This window comes from Puccinia triticina, chromosome 5A, assembly GCF_026914185.1.
Source record: "Puccinia triticina chromosome 5A, complete sequence".
Lineage (NCBI taxonomy): Eukaryota > Fungi > Basidiomycota > Pucciniomycetes > Pucciniales > Pucciniaceae > Puccinia > Puccinia triticina.
The window spans coordinates 6,336,021-6,359,200 of NC_070562.1; the positions used below are offsets into that span (position 1 = coordinate 6,336,021).

The window sequence follows — 23,180 nt, forward strand, 5'->3', positions numbered from 1 at the left end:
TCTTTCATATGTAACACTACTTTTTATGGTTTTATTTGTATTATTTCTATGTCACGGTGGCTCTGCCATAGTAGCCAGCTGACAAGTCGGCACAAGGCCCAAGATGGAAAATTTTTGAGTTATTTAGTGGGCACAAGGCCAAACATTGAATAATTCAAGAGCTATGTACCAAGTTCAAGAATGGATGCAAAAATGGCCTTCCCCTGAGGGAAAAATATTGGTAAGGGTACAAGTCCTGCTCCAGCTGGACTTGATTGAATTTGAGTTGGTATGTACTGGAGGACTTCCTGTGCAATCTGGGACCCCCAAAGATGTTGGTTTAGACCCAAAAAGTCTAGATTTTCTCAGGGAAATCTGGCTTTTTGGGCTCTAGATCACTTCTGGAAGACCTGCAGATCTCAATGGGAATTCAACTACTGGAGGACTTCCCATTGGTATTTAGAGAGCTCTAGATGCCCCTCTAACTCCTAAATTAAGACCTCTACCAAATCAACAATCAGTGCACATGAAAGTCATGAGCTGTAGGGTTAGGAAATTTCCCTTCTACCAAAAATCAAGAGTCTGGGTTTGTAAACTGAGATCTGGGAGGCTCCCAGACTCAACAGGAAGTCCTCCACTATGTAGATCTTCTGGTGGGGTATGTCAACTTTTTCAGCTGCAATACCCATCTACAATTTACAAGCCTCTTGAGTTTTTACAAGTCTTTCTTACTTTGAAAGGAATAGTAGAGTTGGCTTCCAAACTTTTATTGACAGAAGAAAAAAATACAATTCAAAGCCACTTTGGTGTCACAGGGGATGTAGGAATGCTTCAAGTCGACCAGATGAACTCTGCAATCGTTGTACATCACACTGGCAGGTGTTTCTGGCATTTATCTGATCTTCTTAGCAACCCTCCTTGGGGGATTACAATGTGGGTTTTCTTTTATTCTTTCAAGCTTCCCAGAATACAGGTAATTGATTACCAGGAATAAAAACCCTCTCGACTTTGTCTTCGGTAATGATCGCCATTCGAATCGTCCCCCCCGAACTTCCATCTCGAGACATCGCCAAGGCCAATGCTACAAAACAAGCATGATTTTCCCCGAAAGAAATGAAAAGCGAGATAAGTCAAGTTGGATCGAATTGAGAGGATTGTAAGCAACGGACCGTTCTTGACAAATGCAATGGTTTCCTCTTTCGTCCAACCGGCACGGTAGTTTGAATCACAGTATCCGTAAATGTAAGTGGATCCACTTCCGCCAATTGCCCATGGCTGCTGGAAGAGGCCTCCTCCTAGCGGGACTACGTTCGATCAAGGCAACAGAAAGAGGTTTAGTGATCCATGTCCGAGTGATGTGACATGTCAGAGCGATTTACTGTTATAAACCGATCCTTTCTTCGTCTGAGCATCCCATCCAGCCACTATGATCCCTGCCGACAAATTATCCTTGTTTGCTAGGCGCGTTGATGTGTGGAATTTCGTTCAGTTCGTCAAACCTCTATCTCGAACACTATTCGCCTTGATTTCATTCTGTTTTTTTTTTTTTTGAAAAAAAGACTGACTAACAGTAGCAGATCTGCTCAAATATTGTACCAACTGTATGGACCGAGGGAGCGTGTCCATGCTGAGCACTGATGACTTGGAAACAGGACTTAAGTCAGTGGCTTGTTTGAGATCCGTATGATCATAGGGACAGTATTGAGACTCCTAAATTTTACTGACGTGTACATCTGACAGTAAAGATGGACGTAGTCGGCGACCGCTTGAGTATCAGCGGCAGAACCAGACCGACAACAGTATACGCGATCGTGGATGTGGGTGAGCTTGTCGGTGACTCGATTGGCCTGTGAGTTTCCCAGCGCAAGTTTTCGGTTTTTTTTTGTTCTCAGCATTCATGAACATCTGACAGTTCAAGAGATAAAATGGTAGACTGACAATGTAGCTACCGGAGGTTGTTCGACTATCTGCCCCGATCACCACTCCGCCCTCAAAAGCGACTGCCATGATGGATGTGCCGAGGTTAAGCTCACCAGACTTGAGCCGGTTGATGTCGAGGTCGTGTTCCATCTTTGAGAGCTTATGAGGTTCGAAGACTGGGATGTCTGGGAGCACAAGGAGCAGAGGTGTTCTTGAGATGCTCAACTTCGGCGAAGTGATGTCAATTGGATCACTGCTCCCTCGTTACAACCATCTCTTACGCAGCCCGGGGTCATGCCTATGCTTCAACCGGGGGACTGACGACGGCGAGCCCCGATGACGACAACTGATCCGATCCGGCCCTGCACCCAAGTAAACCTCCAACTTGTTCCTTGGCCACATCCATTAACACAGTCAAATCGAAATTTTATCACCATGAAGCTCACTCCAGACGCCGAAAGAATGTACACACAACTCCAGCAACAGTTTCGGGCACCGGGCGGAAAGGATCCGGCGATTGCTCAGCTGCTTCTTAAGCTCAAGGTCCGAATCTGCTTACCTTCCTCATCGTATATATTTTGTTTGGTTGGAAAACTTACCTGAGCCGTTGGATTTATTCATCTTTCTTTTCAAAAAATAAATGAATAAATAATAGCTCGCGCTTGCCCAAAGCTCATTGTTGATGCCGTCCCTCGCCGATAAGAACGCGATCGATCCAGAATCACTTGCCAAAGCGCGTAAGTTCGATGTTTTAATGTCAAAACTGTTTATCGGCTATTGGTAACCATGATTGATTCGATGTATTCCTGTTTTTCAGGTGATATTCTCGAGATCGGAGCCTTCTACTCAGTAAGAACTCAGGACATCCCAGCGTTTGAGCGTTACATCTCCCAACTAGGGTCGTACTATAACGATTACAGGTATTCCGACCTGATCTATGAGGATCTCTAATCTCAATCATCGTCATCATCATCTGACGTTTTTCTTTTGATTGAGATCAGCTCACTGTTACCTGCCTCGCAACGGCGCTATCCTCTCGTGGGTCTCGACTTACTAAGATTACTATCTCAAAACAAAATCGCCCAGTTTCACACCGTTTTAGAAGGATTAGTAAAAGAACACGGCCAAAAAAACATCGATATTCGTTTTGAGTGACACTTCCCCTTTGTCCAAGAAATTCAGAAAACTCTAATCAGTCGAACTAACTCGGAACTTGTTGCCGTTACTTTTACTGTTTTGGACATTTTATAGTTCACACAAATCAGTATATTTCTCATCCAGTCAACTTGGAGCGATGGTTGATGGAGGGAAGTTACTCAAAGGTCTGGGGAGCCAGATCACAAATGCCGATGGAGGAATATCGTTACTTCGTTGACCTGCTTGTCGATACGATTCGGTCGGTTTCTTTTCGAAAACTTTTTGCTTATGATCTCTGGGCTGATTTTTCCGTTGCCCATCTGATGTTGTAGGAACGAGATTGCTTCTTGTCAAGAGAAGGCTTATAATTCTCTCCCCCTGAACGATGCGGGAACTCTGCTATTTTTCAAGACCCCTGGAGAAGTAATTGAGTTTGCACAGCAAGTTGAGTTGATTCCCCACTTTGCTGTGACAGATTGCTTTCCTTTTTTTGTTGGATATGATGATATGAACCTGACAAAATCGCCACGATTTGTTTAGCGAAAATGGTTTGTTGATCCGCAATCGCAAACCATCCACTTCCCAGCCGAAAACAATGCTACCAAACATGAGCTGGCCAAAGAAAAGATCATTGAAACCACTCTTGGTTACGCCAAAGAACTAGAAACTATTGTATGATTATCAAGAAACCGCAATACAGTCCATTTTCCGGTTGTAAATGGGCCGGTCGGTTGACCCGCAGTTGACCCAAAACCCGTCAGGTGGAGCACAATCCCCATGTTTCAGAGTCTGAGGAACTGGCCCGCCTGGGGTGCCTTGCAAAGTGAGCCTCTAAAGAGGGGCTTGTAACTAAATGTGAACTTAGTAGCACTGTTCACGTAAGAAATCTATGACCATGTGAGAGATATACATCAGCATACTTTCCCAGCCAAATTGGCTGGCACAATGGGATAAACTTTATTTCAATCTTGCTGATGTTTAGCTTACATGAACAGTGCTAGTAAGTCCCTCAATTGGCGGCGCAGGAGGGCAGGGAAAGCTGAATCCAGTATTTTCACATTTCATATTGCTCGGAGTAAAATTGCATGCTACACAGGTTTTCTTAGCTTTGACACAGTTTGATACTTGAAGAATAGAAATTTTATTTCAATTCAATTTTATGTTGCGGTCATAAGCACTTAATAGGTTGGAGCAGCCCAATACTGGTTGGGTTTTTCCATGACCCAAACCCAACCCAACCCAACCCAACCAACCTAGAATGGCATCACTGGGTTTGGGCAGCAAATTTTGCAATCTTCTGCGACCCAACCCAACCCAAAATAAAGGTTGGGTTGGGTTTAGCGTTGAATCTAGCCCAGTTTGCGCATCATGATCATCAGTTCTGTGCACTGCACTTGACACACGCTGAGCATCACATGACTCACTCCAACCCTAAATGCTCCATTATGTACTGCAACCGGAACATTGCTTCTCTTCTCAATGTTCTCAATCCTTTTGTCCCTCAAATCTGATACTCCACAATTCCTCAACGTTCATCAAGATAACTCACTATAGAACACTCTGCCCTCACATCAAGACTCAACAAAGCTTTAACTTGGACCATCTTTGCAGCTTCTCAACTTGGTGAGAACTGCACTTCCATTTCCAATTGCTCTCACTTTGGCAAACCTCAACACTAACCTGTCTCACCAGGAAAGAACAATGATCACTTGCCTTCAACTGACATGAAATGGTAAAAAGGCCCCTTTGTACTTTGCTGTGTCACCTGCACACAAGTGATCATTGTTTTTTCCTGGTTTCTTCTGTTTTAGCTCTCCTGCCCCTGGTCTTAGATCATTGTTGCTCTTATCCTTATACTCTTTTATTTGATTACCTATTTCTCAGGGTTTGTTTCTCATCTTTCCTTTTGTTCATATCTTCAACACTCAACTAACCCCACCAATCCTCATCCAGAACTTTATCTACAGCTCATAGTGTCCTTGCCTATAGTTGTCCATCTTTCACACTTCCATTATTTCTATAGAGTTGTTTTTCATGTCTTGTTCATTGACCTTCTCAAAATTCCTCTTCAAATAATTTTACTTACATTATCTTCTATAGTTCTGGTCTTATCTCTTACAGAAATTTAGCCTAGGTTTCATGTTTAGGCACTGTTTTTTGGCCCAAACCTGACCCATTTATACCCTGAACTCCAGCCACCAGCTACGCTGGTAGAGGGTGCAGTAATGAGAAACGTTCAGTGCTGGGTCTATGTGAGCCTGTGTCTCTAAATTGAAAACAGGACACAAGGAAAAAAGGGTGGGCACTGCCTGTATTTCTTGGGATAAAGAACTATAAACAGAAAGAAGGGAAGAGAGAAAGAGAAAGATATGATCAGAAGGTGGTCTATCTGCTCTTTGTAAGAGGATCCTCAAATTCAACTAGAACAACCTGGGAAGGTTTCAAGGACAGCTGTGCCAGAACAAAAAGGGCTAAAGCCCCCGCGCGCAGCAGGAGACGGTGGGGGGACACAGAATAGTAAACTAATCTGCTCTGATTTTTAGACTAAGTCTAGGATTAACATAGTAACCTTGATCTTGAGAGGTTTTGAGTTGAAAAGAGATGAAGAAGAAGCAATAAAGAGACACAGAGTTCACTCTGTGATAACCAATTTTCAGTTAAAGACTATACTTACTGTCAATATCCTAGGTCCCTGTGAAGGTATGTGTACTGGGAGTGTGGTATCCTCTTTGGTAGTGATCCTGGGTTATCTGGGGTCTGGTTCTGTTTGTCTGAAGTCTGTGTATCCTCCTGATCCAAGGGGGATCCTGACTTCAAAAATTTTAACAGTTTGCTTATGTAGTTACATATTTACATGTGGTTGGCACGCCTTGTAGCGCTTACTTGTCACAGCTGCGCATGCACTCCACAACTCAAGAACTCAGGGAAGAAGTAGAGGTAAAAAGAAGTTGTAGGCTGTAATTAGGGTTAAAATTGCATGGGGAAACAGAATCTGAACTCTGAACAAGGATATTTCTTATGATGGAAAAGATATGAAGTAATTCACATATGAAAAGGTAAAAATGCAGACTTTAGGTCAGCTGCACTGACTCTAAGGCTGACAGCCTACCTGCATGGGTGGTGGATGGCGGTGTGCAGGGATTGTTCTGAACGGTGAAAGGCACCCCCCAACAGATTGGAAATGATGATCTCTAGGCCACAGGCTGCATCCTCTGATTACTTTTTTTAAAATATTTTTTTGTTGGATCACTGGGAGCTGTCTGCCTAGAAGGACATTCAGAGGACTACAGCCCCAGCATCATGTGACCCCTGTATAACATTGTTACACAACATGTAACCCCCGTACAACATATTTCTGCAACAGATAAATGACATGTAAATATTTCAGCAACAAGTAACCCCATGTAAAATTTACAACAAGTAATCCATGTATCAACCTTGTGCAACATGCAACATTTTCCCACAGCATGCTATCCCCTTGTAACATGTTTCTGCAACATGCTGTTGAACCAGAACTGGGAAACTCCCCCAAGGGGGAACTGATGTTGTCATGGTGTAAGGTATTTGTAGGGCCTATGTACATGTAATTGGGTTGGTGAGAGAATATACATAAGAAAATGCTAGAACTATGCAAATAACTATATTTATAGAGTATGTGTTTGTAGTATGTAATGGTGAGAAATATGTGACAGCTTGTAAACCCATAGTCCCGCCACAACACATGCAACCCCCATGTAAGTTGTTCCCGCAACTTGCAACCCCCAAGTACCCCACATGAATGTCCTGCACCATGTAGCCCCCATGCAAGAAGTTTAAAAACAGTGTAACCGGTGTATAGCATGTAACATGTATGCACCACCTGTGACATGCACAAGCACCATGTAAACCGTAAGCAACATGTACACACAGGCACCATTCAACATGTAACCCAACATGTAACATGTCCACACCATGTAACATGTCACCCCAGCAGTAACACCCCCCATGTACCAATTTGTTAGGTTAAGTTAACAAAGTGAGTGCACTGCCATTAGAGAAAAAGGCTGGGAGGAAATTGCTGTACAAAATGCAAACTTCAAAAAAAGCCTGTAAAAACTGGATCATTGGAAAACAGAGATTCAGGTGTAGAGTAAAGCAGCAAACCACTGTTGGCTGGGGAAGGCGTATGGAGCTGGCCAAGAAACGGTCACAGCCATGTAAAACAGCTTCAGGGAGTTGTTTTCCCAATTTTTGGGAGTCATTTTTCCATGCCTCTTTTTTGAGGATTTGAATATTGCCATAAACTTCTACACATTTTTTCAAGTATCAAGCCATCTTTGGAAGTCCCCATAACCACTGGGAGCAGCCCACACTGATTTAACCAGAAAACCAGGTGAGCTCAAAATTCAGATTCAAAGAGGGGAGTTTTTACAAAAAACAGATTTTACCACTAAATTCTAAGCCCTTCAAAGTTTTGGGAATATTTTTAGAATTTTTGAAAAAAAAAAACTTCAAAACAAGCTGAGAAAAATAATTTGACAAACTACATCTAATTGCGGTCCAAAACCGTGTGTGATGCACAGTCCCTGGTGTTGAGGTTTCACTTGAGGACTGAGGGATTGAGAGGCGAGGAGGAGGGGTTGAAAGATGAGCTTTGCTGAAGGTTGTTGGCTCAGGTGGGGCTAGAGTGGTTTTGGCTCAGACTTGATGATTTTATTTCTCCTCCAAGGAGCGGACACGAACACACAACTAAATAGCCCCCTGCTCCAGATCCAGAGGGAGCCTGGACGCATGTAACACACATGACAACAGGAACAGGACATGTCTGGAACTGGGACAGGAGCAGGGACAGGAACAGGAACAGGAACAAGGACAGGAACTGGAACAGGGACAGGAACAGGAACAGGAACAGGGACAGTAAAATGAAAAATTAGAAAGAGAGCGGACTAAAAAGCTCAGATTCTGACACCTGGGCCCCCGCAAACCACCAAACTTAGCTAAGTCCCTTGATCAGAGGTGTGGGAGCGCCATTGCAAAGCAACCCTCCAAAGGAAGGACTTATGCCCTACCTTACAAAAGAGTAGGCAGCAGACATCTGTTTTCAGCCTTTTTTGCTTGTCCCAATTGAGGCTATGCAAGGACAGCTAGGGCCAAGTCAGCTGCTTCAAGAGATATCCAAGAAGCATGGCTTTCTGCTGGTATCTTTCTTTTATCTGTAACACCTGAACTTGATTTTTTTTTTTAAAAAAATAAGATCTGCAAAGTTTTGACAGGTGTAATGTCAGCCTTAGAGTCAACTCATCTGACCTAAAGTCTGCCTTTTCTACCTTTTTACATATAAATTACTTCATATCTTTGTCATCTTAAGAGATAACCTTGTTTTGACTTCATATTCTGTTTCCTTATGCAATTTTAACCCTAGTTACAACTTACCATTTCTTTGTAACTCTACTCCTTCCCTGAGTTCTTGAGTTGTGGCACGCATGTGCAGTTGTGATGTGTAAGTGCTACCAGGCGCACCAAACTACATGTACATATGTAATTACATAAGAAAACTGTGAAAATTTTTGAGGTCAGGATCCCCCTTGCCTGAGGAGGATCTACAGACTTCAGCAAACCAGAACCACACCCCCAGATAACCCAAGATCACCACCAAAGAGTTTACAACACTCCCAGTATACCTACCGTCACAGGCGCCTAGGATATTGACAGCAAGTAACCTCTTTCACTGGACCTTGTTTATATCAGAGGTAAAACTCTGTGTCTCTTTGATTGCTCTCTCTTTTGCTTGCTTCTGCCCAATCTTTGATCACAGGTCTTCTTAAATCTTGACCTCATAACCTAAGGATTCAACTGCTTCACATCCTTCTTTTTCTGTGGTTTTTGTAAGAAACAAACCACATAGGTTTCCCTTTAAAGAACCTTGGCTATCCAGAGAGAAGTCAAAAAATTTTTGGCTGGATTAAACCTGTCTAATCCAGGAACCCTCCATTTTTCTTTGGTGAGAGGAGGCTGTAGTACTCTCCAGCACAGCTTGGCAGCACTCCCTTAAGGAGGCAGCATTGCCAGTGGAAGTTAGTACCCACCAGAATAATCTTGAATATCTGCTCAGTTCCTCTCTCTCTTTCTCTCTCTATCCAATCGTTGTATTTTCTTTATCCAAATAAATCCAAATATTGCCCCCCCATTTTCTTGTGTCCTGCTGTCACTATAGAGACTCAGGCTCACATGTCACAAGTATGGCTTTGACCAAGGCCTGTTTGAACAATGCCCTCCCAATACCCATGACTCCTTTTTGTTTCATTAGCAATTCAAGAGAGTTTTTGGAGGGATCCAACCTCAGGCAGGTGGCAGGTGCAAGTGCTGATGTAGTTGGATAAAACTGTCTATGCAGGATTTTGATAGCCTATAGCTGAGCCAAGATATAAAGAGTTGAAAATTTTGAAAGTTTTCCCCAGCCAAATGGGATTTCTGCTGCCTACTGTTTTGCGAGGTACGGTGTAAGTCCCTCCTTCAGATGATCGAGGGACTTATGTAGCTAAGTTTGGCAAACCACGTTTTTTCGCGGGAAGCCACAATTTTTTAGTAAGGCCCTCTTTTTGATTGGCCCAACTGCTAGGCTCTGCGCACAATAGTTCAACGATCAGATGTCTCATTTTTTTCTTGCCCCCTTTCCTTATTCTTGTTTTTCCTCCCGTCAGACTGAAGCGCGGGACTGTCTGCAGGTTGCACTGCATCCACAGTTCGGAACTCGTCGAGTGGGCAGCCCTAACCCGGGCGCAGTCTCCGCAGCGGGGCTGCACCCACTTCCCCCGACCCGCCCCCTCCTCCGCTGGGCCATCCCAACCACCAACGACCTCGGCTCGGACGGGCACCGGTGTGAGCATCTCCCCCCTCGACCACAATCGCTGGTCTCCTGCCCCATGCTGAGGATGATCCGGTGCTGAACGAGATCTCTCTTGCTCTTTTTCTAGACCTCGCTGACCAGATCTCGCTGCTGGAAAACCCTTGTTGACCAAGTTCTCTAACGCCCCACTTACCTCAGCCACCTGCCCAAGCTCAGAGAACCAGACCCAATGTTAGCTCACAACGAAATGACCAGACCTCCGCCTGATCAGCATCACCAGCATCGGGAAGACTACCGGGCCACTCGCGCACGCGTCGAGGATGATGTCCGGGACCCCGACCGAAGAGGCTTCCATCCGTCCTCTGTGCCTCGAGAACGCCACTCTGAATCTCGTCCAGCTCCGCGAGACAGTCCTCCGAGACACCCTCCATCGCGCGACCGGAATGCTGCCGAGCGCATCTATCGAGATCCGCCAGCACTCGAGAACATCCACCACCATCACCATCAAAGTCTGCCTGCAGGAGCTGAGCCAGTCGAGCCGATCCCAAACGGGACAGTACCGAACCCTAGTAAGATCTATATCGGCGGGCTGCCTGAGCTCACCAGACCCGAAGACCTTCAGGACTGCTTCTCTCAGCTAGGCCGGATCAAGAACGTCGAACTCAAGACCGGCTACGGATTCGTGGTGAGCTTAAGAGACCTCAGACTTTGTACTTGATATCATATCATACCATACCATATCATCATCACTCCTCAGCCTTAGCCGCTCTCGCAACAACACACACTCTTCCATCCATCCTGCGCATCATCACCCTTCACTTCACACACACATCCACCTCCATTGGCCTCAATGCTTCTGACCTCTGGTCACTCTGAGCTCCACACTATCGGAGTTTCTCTCAGCTGATATCTCAATTGAAACCACAAGCTCAACCAACTCCCTTATCTGAAGCCGTTCTTCACCCGGCAATGAGGATGAGTACTGTCACTAGTAGCCGGTGCTTGAGAAATGGCCCGCCATCATCCTTCGCTTGGTCTTGACATCTAGAATTGGTTTGAACTCCCACTGTTGTTTTGTGGCCATCGATCAAATCTGCTCAGTGATCAACTTTGGCATCGATCCCGCCTGGACAACCGATGCGCTCTATGCAAGTCATCAATGGCGTCTACTAATTATTCACCAGCTGAACAACACTCATTTCTGTTAATGATGACTGAAGACCAAACTGGCCCTAGTGATCAGTCTTGACATACGCAGCAGCTCTGCCCAACCACCTAGAATTCCCCGCTGATCTGGCTGAAACAAAAATACTCAAACACTCCGCTTGTCTGCCGTTTTCTTGAAATCTCTCTCTCTCTGACAGGAATACGATAGTCCACAAGCGGCATGCGATGCGGTCTCAAAATATCATGAAGGCACCTTCCTGGGATCTCACATCAAAGTTGAACTCTCTCACGGCGGAAGTCGACCTCGCCATGTTGCCGTTTCCAACAACCCAGAAGCTTGCTATACATGTGGGATCATCGGACATTGGGCCCGAGACTGTCCTGATGCAGAGAGCTCGTTATATTCCAAGCGGTGTGCATCTTTACTCGCCTTCGATTTCAATTCAACTGGGCACCATGACTAGCTGCTCCTCTGTCTTATCTTCTTTCTCGCAACTGTCTCGTCTGATGATCTGCTCTGTCCTACTCTCCACCCTCTCAGTCGATTACGCGCCCGCTCACTCACCCCGCCTCGCCATCGAGAGAATGCGTACATGAGCCGGGACCCTAGACCGGAGTTGGAGCTTGCATCCCAGGAACATCGCCACCATCGTCGCCGAAGCCCTCTGGGAGAGATCGACTACACGCGTGTGGACCGAGAAAGGTTGCCGCCCTCGTCCCGAGAAAGCTACTTCCAACCCGCCCACTTTGAAGACAAGCGTCATCGCCCGGAGATTTCCATACGAGATCGCGAACGCGATGAGCAGAGGGCGCTCCATCTCAAAGTCTTGCCCCGGGGCGAAGATCACAGGGCGCCCTACATGATCACTCCTTCTCGCTCACGCTCTCCCCCGCCCGGCTCGCGTGACTACTACATGACCGATCGCACCCGTGCGGCGGATCCGTATTCGCTCCGACCTTTACCCCGAGACGACTACCAAGGTCGGGTGCATATGCTGAAACCGCATGCCGCTGAGCCGGCGTACTATCGCAATCATGTCCGCGCTCCCGAAGTCACTCGTGTCGGCAGATACGAGGATAGGTCGCCGGTGAGACCCAGCTGGGCCCACCCCGTCGAAAGACTCGTCGAGCCTCCCCGCGTCGACCGAAGGTTTGTCCCGTCCCAGTTCCCAGCTTCTTCGCATGGCTTCACCCGTTGACTTCCCCCCCTCTGTTACAGATACGAAGCGGTTGATCCAAGAGTGGCAGCCAGAGGCCATTCCCCCCGTCGGTGAGTATCTGGCGCCCATCCATATTCGCATGTCTCCCCAGAAGAAAGCACCTTTCTAACGCCGACTGTGGCCTCCGTTGTGGTCCATCTAGCGCCCGCAGCCCGCGCCGCTCGCCCTCGCCCGCCCGTCGCCCGCCCGTCCAACGCAGATCCCTCGGCCGGATCCACTCCCCGCCGGCGTACGAACACACAGGATACGCCCGACCCCCCTACCCCATCCGCAGATAGCCCGTCTCGCGCCCCAGGAACCCCCTCGACCCTGATCTCCACTATCGGCCCCCCGTTTCTTCCCGTGTTGCAGCCATAAAAATAGCCTATATTTGTCGTCCTCAGTTTATCTATACAGAAAATGCTTACCCCTACCTCCTCCTACTTCCATGATGTGAAATGAAGAGTCGGTCGTGTGGTTGTGATCTCTGAGCGGCCTAGGGTCCTGGTATACTGCACTGGAAGCACTGTCCGTGTGAGGGAGGGGACGTGGGTGGACGAGAAAGACTAGTAGAACCTGTCCTAACCAGGGATGATAATCGGGCGGGTCCGCCGCCGGGCCGCCTGAACTCGCCCGGGTTCGGCTCGGGCTCGGGCTGCCCCTTGCGGGGGAAAAGCAATGTCAGCCCGACCCGCTACTGGGTCCGGGGCAGGGGCCGGCTGACTTTCCAATCTTCCGTGATTCGGGCTGGATGGGATGGCCGGCCTTGACTCCTCGGCCACTCGCGAGCAGATCAGATGGCGTCGGTCCCTCGGCGGTCGGCCTTCCTCCATCTTGGGACTCGGCGGTCCGCCCCAATCCACCCAGGTTCAACAACCCAGGAAACAAGAACAGGCTTACATATAAGTCACTTTGAGTTATTTTTCTTGTTGATCAAACAGATCTAATCAACTGTTTCTAGAAGATGAAAACACGTCTTGTACTCGATTGGAGGTTCTAACATTCCTGAAACAGAAAATGGACTATTGGCAGATATTGGCAATGTATAAAGGATTTGACATATTCCCCGCCGTGCGTGAGGCGCTGCATCATTTCTTGATTCGGCCTCGATGACCAGGGCTGCGAAATCATGCGTCCCTCACGCTGAGAAAAGACGGCACTGCAAGACGGCACAACTGTTCCTTCTGTTTTTCACTGGCAACTGCCAGTAAATAGCTCAAAAAGTACAGAAAACTTGTGGGTTATATCTACGATTCCTGCCTATTCTCTGCATCCTTCATAATTCAAATCTGATGGCTCGAGACAAACATTGTACTCAGTTGAAACTCGCCCCTAAAGCTCCAAATCGGAGTTTCAAAATCCCTCCTTCCGAGGCAGGTGCTTCGCGCCCGCGAGGGAATTTTTGAGGTTCGAGTGTTTGTATGTACCAGGTATAACGCGAACATGATTTCTCGAAAGGCGAAAATTGGGTAACATGTACGATTGTGTCCCCACTGGCGTTCCATAGAGCAATCTAAATAGAACTCAGATAATCACCATACATAACTTGCTAAAGAAATCCGTACAATACCAACATGATTTGTATCCAGCAAACCTTATTGGGAGTTGCCCTTTTCCATTTTAAATTGATCACCACAGCTAATGATGGGATGATTCCAACTGACAATCCCGAAATTGATTCAGAGATATTCCAAAACCTCGGGAAAATAACCAACTGCAATCCATCATGGCATTCAAAAATGCAATTCCCAGACGATCACACTTTTCATGATATGGACCTAGATTTATACAACCCTGCGCCGCATGGTGGGCCCTTCATCATCTATTGTTATGGAAGTTATGCGAGCTAATTGATGTGTGCCCGTTTTGTAGAATCCTTTAACAGCTATTTCCCCGACGTTTACGATAATCGATATAGCCCCGCGTCAGAGCCAACTTTCAGCTTGAGCACCAGCAGTGCAGATGGAGAAAAAGGTCAGCTCGAAGGCTGCCCGCAACCTTTAGTAGATACTCACTGTTAATGATGAGCGGTAGATCTAGGTATTCAAAATGCAAACAACGCCTTTCAAACCTCAAACCGCTTACTCGAAGGACGTGAATTGTATGAAGGGTCGGGAGTGGATCAACAAGACCTGGATCAATCCCTGCCTATAGTCAAATTCACAACCAAGCCACGTTCCTTGAGTATGACAGTTTATCCTCAAAACGACTTCATCATCCTGGAGTTAATTTCTGTCAAGAATGAGCTACTCATAAACTGATCATTTCCTCGCAATTATCTAGGACCACACCTCGGAGATCGAAAATCAAGAGCCAAATCTATGAAATTTCATCACAAAATGAGCGAAATCCGGCTGATCACAAACAATGATGAACCTGAGAGAGTCATCCGTCCAAAAAAGCAAACTGCAAATCAAAAAATCAAAAACTCTTTCAGCGTCAAAACGCGTGGGCCATTTTTCCAGGAACTTCAGGAAGCCAAAGAAGATGTAAACCTTGTTCATATGGCCCAACAATTCCCTCATCCCCTGAAGGCCAAGGATCAAAAAGCAGTTAATGATCTCCAAAATAATATTGAAAATAAAAGAATTGCGTTAGAGGAAGCATATCAGATCAAATCCACCAAAGAATACAGATTTGCATTAGTAAATTTTTTACAGAAAACTGATCCAGAACTTGAAGATAAATCTATTGCTGTTTATCCTTCAAGTCCCAAACTCAAATTACCAACTGATGGGAAGAAGCCCACTCACAATGTCTACATCAAGTTTCCATTGCTATCGCCACAAAGGGTAGCCAAAGACAAAGTACACCGCCTGCTGAGCAGAAGCAAAACAATTGGAAAATATTTAAGTCATGCCAACCAATTTTGGGGAGAGATTAGAGATTTGGATCACCAAAAGCTTCTTGAATGGTTTTACAATTTGGTATTTGAGGACACTGAAGATCATCCACCTCTCCTGGGTTGGGCTCAACTCACCTTTCCAGTAAAGGGAGGAAATCACAAGAAATTCAATTCAGCTCAGATTCTTATTTACAAAGCTTTAACACAGTATGGTACACTATCACCTCCTCAATTTGCTTATGTTGCAAGTGAGTTGCACACAAAATGGTTAATGTCACAGCTCCCAAAACACATACATTGAACAACACTCCTGAATGGAAGAACTAGAGAAAATTTTTAATTCACACAGCTTTCAACAATTGATAAGAAATGAAAAGATGTATGTTTTTCAATTAAATATTACTTCATCAGAAATACAATATTTAAAATATGTTAGTCAGGGAAATTTAGCTGGAAAGACATTCAATTCTTCTTTTAAGACTGATGGAGGAGTTTTCGAATGGCAAGGCAGGCACACTGGGACTGCCCCCCTGGACACCAGGTGCTGCAAGAAATACACCGTTGAGTAAAATTGTAAATATTTTACATCCATTCTACTGCTGTGCTTATTCCGGGTCAGGCAGAGGGGCTGCGGGCGCACCGCTCATGTTGTGCTGTCATGGTTTGCGCGCTCCGCACCACCTCTGTGTGGTTCCTGAGTCAGACACAGCTAAAAGATCAAAGTGTTCTACCCCCTTCAGGGGGAGCCCTTTTGTCTCACATTTGCCTTGCTGTGTGTGGGTCAACGGGGAGAACGTGTCTTATTGCCAAAAACTGTTGCCAGTTTTTGCCCACACTCATGTGGTGAGGCCAAGAAGCTGAAACCTGATAGCTCAGGGAGTGGGGGATGAGGCGCAAAGCCCAAACCCCCTTCCTGGGCTAGGAACTGAAGGGTGGGTGGGTGGAGCAGAAAAATGAAAGGGGATTTTCCCTGTGAGATGAAGCAGTGAGCAGGAAATGCTTGGGCACACAGAGAGACTCCTGGGTACCAAGCCTTGCTCAAATTCTCAAAAAATCAAGTTCCTTCTGTGCCAAAGATCACCACTTGCGGGCAAGTCCCTCCTGTGGAGGTCATGCTTTGTGCAACCTCCTCAGAGGGACTTTGTTACAGCAATTCCAAAAAAGGATGGTGAAGGGGTCGCGGATCTTCCATGGATGGATTTTCCTCACCCAGCCAAACCTTGCTGCTAAATTTCAGGTCTGATGACGTCTAAGTTGGATTTTCACAAACCTAATGCCAAAAATCCCAGCAGTCCAATATCTGAACTGCCTACCCATAACCAAATAATGCTAGTTCCTAGGGATCCAGGTTTGGTGGAAAACGGAACCCAGAAATCATATCACACCAATGATTTCAGGCCAGGTGGCCTTCATGATCCATGCGGATTCACGTTGATAGGAGGACTGAGGCAAAAATGGGAGGGGCAGAAGAGCATTCTTAATCAATCATGGGTTGCTGCTGCACAGTCGAAGTTTGACAGTAGCATCAACCTGTGTCAAATTTAACAGCAAAGTTTGGCTGGGCAAGGAAAATCCCTAGATGGAAGATCCGTGACCCCTTTGCCATCCTTTTTTGGAATTGCTTTAAAAAAGTCCCTCCAAGGAGGTTGCGCAAAGCGTGACCTCCACAGGAGAGACTTTCCCGCAAGCGGTGATCTTGAGCACAGGAGGAACTTGATTTTTTGAGATAATCACCCTTTTTTCAGTAATCCCTCATCTGACCAAATTTTTTCTCACTTCTTTCACTACATGAAAGCTCTTCATGTTGCCAAGGGAACCCCATCTTCAAAAGTGTCCTTATTTTGTTTCTTTGTTGTGTAATAAAAGCAACAATCCATCCAACCTCCTCCTGAAGAGGAGGGGTGATAAATCCATACAGCGCCCTTGGCCCTTTTTTTTACTTTCAAGGTTAGATAAACAATTCACACACAGTGTCAAAATTGTTAGCAATTTCTCATTGACTTGGAAGTTGGGATTTGGATGTTTTCTCATCCAAGTTCAGCCACCTCTGAAGAGTAATCATCCTGATCCAGCAGACAACTTGGCCAAGCGGTAAATTGCAGCCCAACAACCCTTACAAAGGCAAACCCCAGAATGAGCACTTGGATTCTCCTTCCTTAGTTATCTACCTGTAACACTCTCATCATTTCTCATGGCCTATTGTAAGGTTAGACAACCAATTCACACACAGTGTCAGAATTATTAGCAAGTTCTCATTGACATGGAAGTTGGGATTGGGATGTTTTCTCATCCAAGTTCGGCCACCTCTGAAGACTAATCATCCTGATCCAGTGGAAAACTTGGACAAGTGGTAAATTGCAGCCCAACAACCCTTACCAAGGCAAACCCCAGAATGAGCACTTGGATTCTCCTTCCTTAGTTATCTATCCATAAAACTCTCATCATTTCTCACGGCCTATTGTCAGTAATCTTGAGAGAGATTGACCTGCATAAAACTGTCAGTGAGGTCGTGAGATTGTGGAGATTCAAGTTCTTAAGTTTGTTTGTGGTGCTTTTTTGCCTTTGAAGCACCTGTACAACCAGGGTTGAGGAGCCAAAGGGGTAAAAAAAAGACAAAGATTTAGCCATGCATCTTGGCTATTATTTGGTGTAACACACTATGAAGAAAAATGATGGAGAGAGGTACAAAAACTGATGTAAATTTTTTCTACTTGCATTAGGCTCAAAATATTTTCCTGCCACACCAACATTCACCGCTCAGGTGTAAGTCCCTCCTGCGGAGCCCCCCTCAGAGGGATTTTGATAAGTTCTGCTCAAATGCCTACACAGCGGGACTACCCCACGTGAATTGGAACCGCCGCCAGTACGTGACAGTAGCCATGGATAGCTGTGGCGTTGTACAACCTAATTGGGCCAAGCTTAACTAAGCCTCTCGTGGTGAGCGGGTCTGGGCGGCAGCCCATTATCACCAGAGAGGCTTATACACTAAAACACAAAGCTTGCGTGAGCTGAGCGTGATATTGAGGTCACTTTTGATACTTCCTTTCCTCCCTTCCATGTTACTCATCATAATTTTTTGTTATCTTGTTTTTCTCAATGTTTACCATGCTTGTGATTTTTCAGTATTTTTTTTATTGTTGTTTTACCCCTCCTTGATTTTTGAAAACGGAAAACAAGAAATTCACAATAAATCCTTCCATTTAATTAAGCGGAAGGATTACAATTAACAACATCACATGATAATGATGACTAAGAATAATTAACAAAACAGCAATTACGTAGAGGGGAGCTAAATGATCATCAAAAGAAATTCCAAGTCCGCACACAGCACCTTGATTGAAGCAAGTTGAAGTCGGTAAAAATCAACTGCTGGAGAAACTCACAACTATTCTTTGAGATCACCATGGCGGGCAGCCAGATCAATGAGGCCCCCTTGCCACCTTCTGGAGAGGATGATCACTTGGATTTGCTTGGATTGTTGCCGCTCAATATTACAAAAGAAGATCCCTTGCCCTTTGAAAAACCTCTTTGGGGTCAGGTTTAGAGAGTTCAGCACATCACAAATGTATGTCACCTTTGAAGCCTCAGTTGTCAGATTGGCAGGTTGGTTGTGGGGCAGGAGCATTGTGGATAATTGGGAGGGTGCAGAGGAGTGTGATTGAGTAGTATGTAGTGAGGGTTGTGATTGAGTGATCAACTGAGAGTTACTGTGTGATATGAGCTCCTTGGTAGATTCATTACCAAAGTCCCTGTTAAGCATAAATATCTTTGTAGTGTGATTGCACTTGGTCCTTGTCATATGGGCCTTGAGTACCAAAGTTGAAAATCTTGAAAATCAATATTTTTTCCATGGATGCAAACAAGATTTTGCAGTAAAAAAATATATAGAAAAATCAAGCTTATGTAGATCTATTATGTGCTAGAAACTAGAAAGAAACTCGGAAGTATTGAAGGTGTGGCGATGGAAACAAGGCCACTCCCAGCCAAACCTTGGAATTGTCTCACGCAAGAAAGGGGTTTTAATATATATAAGTCCCTCCCTCCGGTCGGGCAACAAAGTAGGGACTTAGTTAAGTTTGCAATTGGGCGCACCTGTGACTGCAGGTCACCATGTTGCACCTATACCAGTACTGGGACGTTCCCAGTCACCAGCCCAGCTCCCCCACGCACCTGTGACCCAGGAAGGACTCGATTGTCCTGCCCACGTCACCGGGTGCATCACAAGAACAGTAGGGCTCTGTCATTAGACAGCCACCGCCAAAACCCAGCAGTAGTGTAGCCCCTTCCATGGGTGCCTAGCCTTGGCTCGCACCCACAGGTCTGACCTCAAAAGTGTTTTTCAAGCAGTGGAGCCCTTTCCGGGGGGCTCCAGGTTTGTTTGAGGTTTTAAGAGAAGTGTGGATTGTGCAATCCACTATGTTCCCTCCACTCCACGGTCCACCTGCCCAATCCGCCCAGAACCTCTCCCCACCTTTGAGGGACAGACCCTTGGCTCCTGCCCCAGACTCCAGACTCATGTCCACCCTCTCCAGCAGAAACAAGTACATCATATCTTTTCTAACCTCATAAGAACAATCATGCCTCCGCGCTCACCCAATCCCCATCCTCCCCCATTCCCTGACTGCCCCATAGCAAGTTGTTATTTTTCCCGTCCCACAGCATTTTGTCTGTGTGATCTCCCGTGTACCCCCAGTTCCAATTATGACCTCAAGAGCCCATCTGTGTACTTCCCCCCCCCCCAGAAAATCACATCAGAAATAAAATACTATTGGCAGTGTCTTTTTCTGTAACCATGCCTGACCCCCAAAAAAAACAGATTGCTTGGTCAGTCCATCCAAGTACCCCTGCCCCCAAAAAATATCTTGCAACTTGATTGCAAGTCAATGTCTGCACAGCTTTTAAAACCCTGCCACCAGATAACATGATCTACGTGATCCAAAGTGGATAGTCTTCCAGCCACTAATCCAGTTGGATGAGTCCCAGATCATAACACAAGGACGCCTTTTGAGCCCTGTGACCCAGGTGATCTGACTGGATCCAATTGGTGAAAATCTCAGAAGTGTGTTCCGGGGACCTGCTTTCCCCGTTGTGCCACCCATCCAGGACCCTCACGGGTTGCGTCCCCCCTGCATGAGACCTGACTACCTTGACCACGACGCACCCCAATGTCCCCTTGTTGCGGGGTCGCGGCGACCATCTGGGTGTATCCCCAATTCACTGAACTTATAATCTCCTAAATATTTGAATTCCCCAAATTTCTCATCTGTGAATTATTCTTTCAGATAACCCTTGCCTGTTTGATTCATACCTCTCAAAAAAACCAAAAATGCAAGTCCAAAACCTCTGGCACCATAACCCAGCAAATAATTAAAGCTGGATCTTGAGTGAATTGTTTCTTGAATTTCAACTAAGGCTAATCCTCATCTTACAGCATAGGACTACATCTGTGCTAAGAAGATGCAGTTGGGAGAGGGGAATAAAGGCTGCCCTGTTTGTTGGTCCAGATGATGAGACAAAAGAATCAAATCTGATAGCTTGGTTGGGGGCTAGCCCGCGACCAAAGCGCTTGGGTTACCAGTAAATAAGAATGGGCCACAATACGCCCCAATAGGAATATTAAATGTGTCATATGTACTATACACATGTAATTAACATTTAGATAAGATATAAAAGCCACACCATTTAATATAAACACTTTAACCGTGGTCCTGGTCTAGAATAACACGTGTAATGTGTGCAGCAGAGCTTAGAAGATGCCCTAGTTTCCTCCTACGCCTCACTACACGTGACCTACGCATATAGTAAATATGTAGAAGGGGTCAAATGAACTGGAGCATTCAATGAGCGCCTCCAGAACATGTATAAAGCACTGCTTACACGCGATGGTGGGCTGTTACAGTTAACCGTAACTGTAAAGTACCGTAAAGTATTGAAAAATAAGTTACAATACAGAAAATTAAGATTATCAAGTGTATAAAATAAGTTAACTATAACACCCACAGGTGCAAAAATACGCAAAAATACCCTAAATAACAGCAAATATTGGCCATTTTTCATAGACACAGCCAAAAACGTATTGTAATTTATTGTAAAGTATCAAAAATTTGATATTTTTTGATGAAATTAACACCTTTTTCTTAAAAATAACGGTCAATGTGTTACCCATTTAGCAACAGTGGGCCACTACGCTAAACTACGCTATTTTAGCCCTAAAGTTTAGCGTAGCGGCAAAAAGCTCCAACCTTTTTTGAATAGCGTTAGCGCGCTGTTAGCGCCGCTACGCTTCACTAATTTTCAGCGGCGCTAACAGCATACCAATTTTTGTTTAGCGTTAGCGCTGCGCTACAGCCGCTACACTACGCTACGTTGCGCTAAGGCGCTTTTAGCGGAAAAAAGGCGCTTTTTTGCCGCAAAAAACACTTTAGCGCAGCATAGCGCGCGTTCTTTTGCGCCTTGCATGCTTAGCGTTAGCGCAATTGCGCGCATCTGCGCTAACGCTACGCTCAAAGCTAAAATAGCTTTGTATCCTTTGCGCGTAGCGTTAGCGCAGATGCGCGCAATTGCGCTAACGCTACGCTAAAAAATAGCGCATTTGCGCTGCGCTAGGCTACGCTAACAGCTATGTTAGCGTAGCTGACCCAATGTTTAGGCCTAAATATTGTAATGTAACACATTGGCCCACCGTTGTTACACGTGTACAACTCCACAGAATCCAGTTCTAGTACATTCTGTGGCACATTTCCACAGAAATAAGTGTCACACAACCTCCAAACAAGCCCCTATGACCTGGTAAAGAAGGTATAAAATCACGCAGGACCTCTGTAATTGGTCCTTGCCAACCCTTTTATCCAAGCCCCAAGGTTCCACGACCATCAGTGCCCTCCTGTGCAGCTAATTTGCTTCAGAAGGCACCCACAAGTGTCCCCATGTCCCCTGGGCGCCCCTGGAGGCCTGCCTAGGCTATAAAAAGGGCTCTTTCTCCGCCCAAAAGTAGATTCCTCATGCTTATTTACACTATTATATTTTATCCGCCTTCAGCATGTGCTCAATAGCCTGTTTCCAGCCTGGTAAGACCCTTAGTAGTTATTTTTAGCCTCATTTTTTGCCAGAAACTGCCCAGTGTCCAGCCTTCAGAATCAGCTTCTTCAAGCGCTCCCAACCACCCAGTTTCTATCCTGCAGAACCTCAAGACCTTAAGGGCTTTTTACTAGTAAGTTTAAGCCCCTTCTCTTGAGATTCTCCGCCATTCTTTACTGGGATTTAAATCACCCCTGTTCACAGGCCTCAGTGTGTTTCAGGTACCTAAATCCTCTGCTTTTGCACAATACCTTTGAGGGATTACTGTTGTGTGAAATGTCACACGCATGACCATGATCAATAAACTTCTATGACTGTTCCAGAAGGTTCACACATCTCAGAATTCTCGGACAACTTACGAGCGGAACTGGGAGGAAATTCTCAACCAGAACAACAATTTCATTGAACGTACCAACTCATCAAATCAAGCCAAATACTCAACACACATCAAATCACACACCACACCAACACCACGCACGGTATCCAGGGGGAGATCCATAGGTATCTGTGATTCAATGCTCATCCGGCGATGTTGTTACTTATGTTGTTTTTTTGTTGCTTAGTTTCTGTCTCAAGTTTTTGTCTTCACTTTCATCTGTCTGCTTTTGATTGTTGTTTGGTTGTTTCCAGGTAAAAGTCCTTTTTTATTTCATTCATCATTATTTTTCTTCATTGATACTTATCTTTCTATTGTTTGTCTCAAGTTATTACTACTACTGGTTTTCATAAGTGTTTGCAATCAAAAGATCAGATCTATCAATCTCACAATTACACACCCCTGATTTATCAGGCCCCTCTTAAAATTAATCATATTAATCTTATTAAAATATAGCATAACTAAGCCTCTCATACGGAGAGCGTCCCGCGGGACGCAGGTCAGAGGGCGCCCGCGCTGCTCAGGCACTTTAGGCATATAGACGAATGCCCTCTGAAACGATGGGACTTGTGTTCTGTTAGGATTAGAATGGGGTACACCGGGCTGTAAGTGACGCAATAGCCTCGCCCCGGCCACCTCCCGGCTGGCATTCCG

The 23,180-nt window shown here is 45.5% G+C and overlaps 4 protein-coding genes across 4 annotated transcripts; 3 read left to right on the plus strand and 1 right to left on the minus strand.

Annotated features, from left to right (window-relative positions):
* Positions 1 to 932: 932 nt before the first annotated feature.
* On the minus strand, positions 933 to 2,049 carry PtA15_5A728 (uncharacterized protein; the record flags this gene model as incomplete). Its single annotated transcript, XM_053169520.1, has 6 exons — positions 933 to 1,060; positions 1,149 to 1,283; positions 1,359 to 1,436; positions 1,549 to 1,613; positions 1,705 to 1,826; positions 1,918 to 2,049. 6 exons carry the CDS (start codon positions 2,047 to 2,049, stop codon positions 933 to 935), a joined length of 660 nt encoding a protein of 219 aa, XP_053020709.1.
* A 285-nt stretch (positions 2,050 to 2,334) lies between these two features.
* On the plus strand, positions 2,335 to 3,714 carry PtA15_5A729 (uncharacterized protein; the record flags this gene model as incomplete). The annotated part of the gene is made up of 7 exons (XM_053169521.1): positions 2,335 to 2,442; positions 2,555 to 2,636; positions 2,717 to 2,819; positions 2,901 to 3,043; positions 3,151 to 3,295; positions 3,369 to 3,480; positions 3,577 to 3,714. 7 exons carry the CDS (start codon positions 2,335 to 2,337, stop codon positions 3,712 to 3,714), a joined length of 831 nt encoding a protein of 276 aa, XP_053020710.1.
* Positions 3,715 to 10,091: 6,377 nt separating this feature from the next.
* PtA15_5A730 (uncharacterized protein) lies at positions 10,092 to 12,527 on the plus strand (the record flags this gene model as incomplete). The annotated part of the gene is made up of 5 exons (XM_053169523.1): positions 10,092 to 10,547; positions 11,227 to 11,441; positions 11,571 to 12,179; positions 12,249 to 12,299; positions 12,449 to 12,527. 5 exons carry the CDS (start codon positions 10,092 to 10,094, stop codon positions 12,525 to 12,527), a joined length of 1,410 nt encoding a protein of 469 aa, XP_053020711.1.
* A 1,440-nt stretch (positions 12,528 to 13,967) lies between these two features.
* PtA15_5A731 (uncharacterized protein) lies at positions 13,968 to 14,553 on the plus strand (the record flags this gene model as incomplete). Its single annotated transcript, XM_053169524.1, has 4 exons — positions 13,968 to 14,034; positions 14,101 to 14,202; positions 14,263 to 14,462; positions 14,512 to 14,553. 4 exons carry the CDS (start codon positions 13,968 to 13,970, stop codon positions 14,551 to 14,553), a joined length of 411 nt encoding a protein of 136 aa, XP_053020712.1.
* Between the last annotated feature and the right edge of the window lie 8,627 nt (positions 14,554 to 23,180).